The 6,606-nt window shown below is 32.4% G+C and overlaps 1 protein-coding gene across 1 annotated transcript; it reads left to right on the top strand.

Annotated features, from left to right (window-relative positions):
• Window positions 1-1,544: 1,544 nt before the first annotated feature.
• Window positions 1,545-3,154, top strand: LOC105780545 (30S ribosomal protein S21, chloroplastic). Its single transcript, XM_012604937.2, has 2 exons — window positions 1,545-2,055; window positions 2,793-3,154. The coding sequence occupies exons 1-2, from the start codon at window positions 1,643-1,645 to the stop codon at window positions 2,902-2,904; spliced, it is 525 nt and encodes a 174-aa protein (XP_012460391.1). The 5' UTR covers window positions 1,545-1,642; the 3' UTR covers window positions 2,905-3,154.
• Window positions 3,155-6,606: the final 3,452 nt, after the last annotated feature.

Genomic DNA, 6,606 nt, shown 5'->3' with positions numbered 1-6,606 from the left:
CTTTTCATTTTTAATTTCGCCCCCAAAGTTTTTGTTTATTTTCAATTTAATCCTGTTTTGTTGTTTTAGCTATTTTTATTTTTAAATTAATTATTTTAATTTTGTTACCGCTATTATGTTATATCATTAGTTTTATATTATTATTGTTATATTATTATTGTTATATTTACTTATTTAAATTTAAATATATTTGTCCTATTATTATTACTATTATAGCTATTTATATATATCTTTGTATCTTATTATATATATATTTATATATATGTATATATATATATATCTTTATAAACGTTTTTCTAGCTTATATACATACGTTTTGTTATATATATATATATATTCATATATATACCTATATACGTTTTATTATTTTATTCTTGTAAATAAATACATACTTTTGTATACCTTCCTCGATTCTTATATATATCTATATACATATATATACCTCTTTACATTTTTAATTGCATTCACTATTTATTTATTTCATTTTCATTATTATTTTGAATGAATGTTTTAATTTTATCCGTTTATATATGTTGTTATTTTGTATGTTGTAGATTTGACCTTTTATTTATTTTATATTATGTTATTGTTCGTATCATTTTTATACTTTCGTATTCATTATGGTTCTGCCATGCATAACAACAATGTAATTTGTTTTCACATTCTTTACTACGACCTCGTGTTTTATTTTACTCGTTATAACAAGATTTGTTTAAAAAAATAGCATTTCGTGTTTAGATTCGAGAAGATCATACCCTAACTTACTGGGTTTCAATTTTCACGATATATCTAAATACACGAATCTTTTCAAACTCAAGTTTTAAATGATCTCGGGATTTAAAAAAATCGCATCCTAACTTACTGGTCGTGATCTTCCTTTTAAATCCGAGATAGCCAAATATTTTTAAATAAGCATTTTTATTCGCGTATCGGGAATTCGAGACATCGTGTCCTAACTTACTGGATATGATTCTCTTTCTCGATTAACGTAAAATATGCTTCTTTTCCCAAAAATTTTCAACATTTTAATACAAGGATCGTATTTTTAAAATCCTTCAAAGTTTTCAATTCTCGACATTAAGACATTAATTAGTCAACTAGGTACCAATTTTGGGCGTTACGAGGGTGCTAATCCTTCCTCGTACGTAATCGACTCCCGAACCCGTTTTCTGAATTTCGTAGACCAAAATCGTTATTTTAATAAAATCAAACTGTTTATTAAAAACAACCACTTTTCGAGGTGATCCAATCACACCTCATAAAAAAGGATTGGTGGCGACTCCTGTTTCACTTTTCAAAACCCAAGTCGACCCCGTTTTCAATCCAAAAAATGGTGTCAACAAAGTTAACTTACAGTTTCCAAATTTAATTTCCAGTTAAATAAAAAAGAAATTTAAGCTTTTTCTCCGTAATTTTTTTGACTCAAAAAAGGCTAAAGGCCCAAAGCCTTTTAGAACCCAATAAAATTTAAGACCCAAAATTGGCCTAAACTTTTAAGAGTCAATCAAGGCCAAGTCAGCTTATCCTCAAATAGTACACAAAGGGATAGTGTCAATGTGAGAAAGTACAGTCAGAAAACATCCACAAACTGAAAAACTCAAAGCCAGGCTGAGCCTATCAATCTACACCACAGACCACAACAATGGCTACTTCACTCTCACTCTCAAACTTCTTCTCCTTCCTTTTACCTCCTAATCCTTCTCCACCCAAAGCCCCACCGGCTCTCAACAGCATTTCACTCTCTTCCCAAAAACCCAAAAATGCTCCTCTCTCATGGTCAGCTCCAGAGGATCAATCTTCTTCTTTATCCACTGAATTGTCATCAGTAATAAGCCCTTCTCTTGCAAATGCCAACACCCTTTTCTTCAAATCGGCTTACAATATCCAGGTTATTGTGGATGACAATGAACCTGAAGAAAGACTGCTTAACAGGTTCAGAAGAGAGGTCATGAAAGCTGGTGTTATTCAAGAGTGTAAGAGGAGGAGGTTCTTTGAGAATAAGCAAGATGAGAAGAAGCGTAAGTCACGCGAGGCTGCTAAGCGTAATCGTAGAAGGTAAAATTTTGGCCTTTCCTTTGTTTTTGTAAACTGTGTAAAGATAATGAAGAAAAAGAAAGGAACTTTGGATGCTATGCAATGTATGTCATATGCTTAGGCTCTTTTGTTTGACTTTTTTTTGAGTAATTTAGCATTGGAATTTGTGGGTTTTATTTGGGGTGGAAAGGAAGATAAGGGCTGAAGAATTCATATGAGATTAGACAGTTTTGGTTCCCTGGTGGAGCTTGGAGGATATGAAGGGGAAAATTAGAAAATTATTGTTGGGTATTTGTTTCTTAGCGATGAAAATTGAAACCTATGCAGTTTCCTTGTGATTGATTTACCAATGCAATGTGTCAAGGCCTAGCTGCTTTTGTTTTCCTTTGCGCATGGTGTTCAGTTGAGCTGTTATCCCCAGCATTTGATTTCTAAATATGGTTTGAGGAGACAACTTCAGTATATTGAACGAAGGCTTTCAAATTTGAGCTTGTAGAGTAGTGTTTAAGAAGGGTATATTCTATGCAGTTTCTGATCTTAGTTGAACATGTAACATATTTGGTGTAGTTTTATTTGTTTCTTCTACATTTACATCCTCCATGAACTAGTTAGGCCTTGCCTTTTTCTGTTTGAGTTCATGGTCAATTTCCAACCCTTTTATCTTAGCTCTCAATGAGCATATTCTGTTTTGTGGTTATATTATATCTGTTGATAATAATTAGTGATGATTATGTCTTCTCTGATGCATATGTGATCAGGCGTCCCCAAGCAAGATTTTCACAACCAAACAAGCAGGAAGTATCTACAAAGAAGAGGGATGAGGATGACGAAGATAACTGGGACATGCCAAATGAAGCCCTTCCCTATTGATCGCATTTTGCCATGCCTTTTATTTACTTATCTTCTTCGTCTTTGAGCTCTGGCAGTTTTGTCTGTCCATTGTAAGTTGAATTAGGATGAATTCTGCCACTTGAATTGCCCTATGCTTTTCTTTTTACATAACTGAAGTCAAGATTTTCATTCCTTAAATTGATCTGAAGGCTTCCTTGCATTACCATGTTTTTGTTGGACCTATTGGAAGGTAACCCGTATCGAACATGTGGAAGTTTGTGTTTGTCTATGTTTTCTCTTTTCTTTTTTCCAATTCCCACTTTGAGTTGCAAAGGAGACGACCGGTTCTTATTCTTGGTCATGGAAATGTCTTGTGTTCTGTAATGAGAAAAATATATCGGAGCTTGCTGGCTGGTGGTATGTCAATATAAGTTGGTTTGGAATTTGAGTGGGACAGAATCTGAAATCATGTGATTTAAAGCCTTATTGTTGAATCTCTAGGAGTGTTTCGGAGCAAACGTAATCGAAGTCTGTTACTAAGGTGCTTATGGAGATACTGTAATTGATGGTTTCTTGGATTGTTTTCAACAATATAGTTATGCTTTTGGATTTATCCTTGATTGTTTGCTAAATAAGTTTGTGATTACATGTTACATACAAGCCATTGAGGGACTCAGGTCCATTAGAGGCAATAAGCCAGTACTCTTCAGAAATCTCAGATGAAACGCCAAGTTAAAAAAATAGCAGTTTTGGAGGCTGAAAGAGAAGTCTTGGAAAGATGGCATCAAACAGCAGAAAGAGAGAGTATTTAAGTCCTGGATTCTTTGTTCAGTTTAGCGGAAATCGATCGTTTTGTTGAATCTCTTTCTCTATTTACACGAACAAGCAATGCAAAACTTTTTGCAGAAACAAAGAATTAATCAAAATGGTTAAACTTTCAAAGTTCAACCAGAGGTGCATGTACTGTTCCATTAGTGCCAGTAATCAAAAGTGGCAAAACATTCATTCCGACAACTTGTAATGGTTGGGCATCTAGGCAACCTTTTCAACATTTCCTTTGCTGTATGAAATGTTACTTTCCTGGTGCAAAAGTTGAGATATAAAGTAAGAGATGCTGCATGTCACCTTTTTTAAGTTTAATAAATGAATCAACCGAGTCAGGATATAAAACCCGATTTTAGTGAATCATTTCATCCGCTTTGACTCTCTAACTCCAAAGCCCTTCATCATCACTAACAATCCAAATGTTTTGGTTCCTAAAATCAAAGACAACTTTAAAATTATTTGTCCAATTTAAAAAGGTCTAGTTACTGATTGAGTTTTAATTTAATTGGCATCAACATTGTTGTCAGTGCAAGAGGACGTGGATTCAAGTGTACTTCACGAGGACGTGGGTTCGAGTGCGCTAAAGTATATTATCCTCCTATTTAAAGATAGTTCTAGACATTCTATAAAAAGGAGAAGATATAATAAGAACTTATAATGAAATTAATATTAAAAAAGAAAAAGTATAGTTGATTTGGTGGGCGATTCATAAGTTACACATAATTATATGGAGGAAAAACAAGTACGAAGTTCTCAACCAAATTGTATATTAATCCCTTGTAGGAAAACAGATCAAATTGAATATATATATATATATATATATATATATATATGTTAGACTTTAGACTATGAACATGGGCCAACTATCCGTCTTGATTCATTTCTTTGAATATTATCATATTAACAATTCAAAAGAAATTTACATTGCGTTTAGCTTTCGCTAAAGTTTATTTAGGCCCCATGTGTTTTATTATATTCCAAGAATATGCTACTTTATGCTTAAATTTTTTATAAAATGATTCTTTTGAACAATAAAATAATTTATTTAAATATATAAAATTTAGAAACACTTTTTTTTTTGGTGAATAAAAGAAATGTTACAAAAAACTAGAAAGAAACTAAAGGAGAAGCTACATATAACTGTAATCTTCCTTCTCTATCAAAAGCCAACTTAGTAATTTGATCAACTTCCATGTTATCTTCTCTACGAACATAACCAATGGCCCATTTAGCCTCCTTCCTTAAAAGTTGAAAAATGCGCATTATTGAAACTTTTTTCACTCTCATTATCTATTATTTATTGCAGTTCATCACATATAATAATTACTCTTTCATAACCTTTTTTTAAAAGCAAAAGATTGTCAAGGAAAACATCAATTAACAAGTTATGGTGTCATCCGATGCTAGCTAATGAATGATATCTAGATAATCTAGATTGAAAACACGTGAACTATCCTTATGAAGAGACCAAAAGGTAAGTCTATGAGCTACCCTTTTAGCCAACCTATGAACATACTAAAAACAACTAAATGAAAATAAGAGCAAAGCCCATAAGTATTCTCAATGATTCAATAATACAAAGATAAACTCAAAGTCCAACTGTTTAATCTAGTAACAAGAGCATGACAATCATTCTCAATGATAATGTCTCTAAAACCATGATACCTTGCAAGATAGAGTGCTTCAGTGATAGCAAAAGCCTCAATCGAGAAAGGGTCGAAGGCTGTAGCCATGTGCTGCACTCAACTTACATGTATCATGCCATTCGGGTCACGCACAATGACCCTACACAAAGCCTTACACTCGGCAGGCCTCCAAGCAACATCTATGTTGACCTTGAGCTCATCCTCGCTAAGTACTTCCAGCACCGACACATACAACAAATTAGTGCACCCTTAAGTCCTTTTGAAGCGTTCTTACTTGGATAAATTGATCCTATGGAACTATTGCCTTTCATTGAGTTGCCAAAGTACCACCAAATGACTCATCAATGCTTCATTGTCCATCTTTCGCATAGTATACTCTAAACAATCATTAGCCTTGCAAAAGTAAACATTAAGTTATTGGATCTGGTGCTCTAAGTGTAGTATATTCGTTTGTAAACTTGTAATTTTTTTTAAACAGATTGGTGTTGGATCTGGTGCTCTAAGTGTAGTATATTCGAACTCCATAGTGGAGTCAACAGTACAACTTTGTTTTACAATTCTCCACACAATGGACCCATCGCCTAGGACAAAAACACATCCTGATGTCGATTTCCTCGAATCCTGACACGTTTGGAAGTCAGAATCAGTATATCCAATAGGAGTAAGTGTTGGAAAAATGGGTTTGGAAAATACAGTAGAAAATAAGTTTAAGGTAAAAATCAGAGTTTAAAATTTTTTCCTAAAAAAAGAACTTGGTTGTGATATCTAAAGTAATAAACACTTAATCAAAATTGTACCTTTTTTATTTGTTTAGGATGAACGCTTCGACCAAGTAGTCTTCTTCGTTATCCTCAAGCTCACGTCTGTCGAGTGTGGGCTCGCTTCGAATCAAAAAAATTTCTACAAAATTACCAGTGGGGTAATTTTGCAATTTCTCTAAACTTTTGGGCCAACTTGTAAATAAGAAAAATATTTCTAGAAATCTTCTGAAATAATTTCTTCAAATAATTTTCTCTCTACGACTTTCTCTTGAATTCAAGTGTGTCTAAAATAATGACCCAAAGGTTTCTTTAAAACTTAATCACTTTAATATTAAATTAATATAATACTTATCAAGATAAATGTTAGATTAAATTTAAAATTAAATCTTATTAAATTAATAGAATATTTATTTACAAGATAACTATTAAATTAATTTAAATATTAAGATAATCATTTTAATATTAAATTAATAAAATACTATAAGAATAAAAATTAAATTTATTAAAAT

The sequence above is a fragment of the Gossypium raimondii genome, chromosome 4 (assembly GCF_025698545.1).
Source record: "Gossypium raimondii isolate GPD5lz chromosome 4, ASM2569854v1, whole genome shotgun sequence".
In the NCBI taxonomy this organism is placed as follows: Eukaryota; Viridiplantae; Streptophyta; class Magnoliopsida; order Malvales; family Malvaceae; genus Gossypium; species Gossypium raimondii.
The sequence above is the reverse complement of the archived record's forward strand: the minus strand, read 5'-3'. Positions and strand labels throughout refer to the sequence as shown.

Coding starts and splice junctions, on each gene's coding strand:
- LOC105780545 (XM_012604937.2), top strand. CDS start 1,643: ATGGCTACTTCACTCTCACTCTCAAACTTCTTCTCCTTCCTTTTACCT. Junction 2,056..2,792: donor GCTAAGCGTAATCGTAGAAG/GTAAAATTTTGG, acceptor ATATGTGATCAG/GCGTCCCCAAGCAAGATTTT.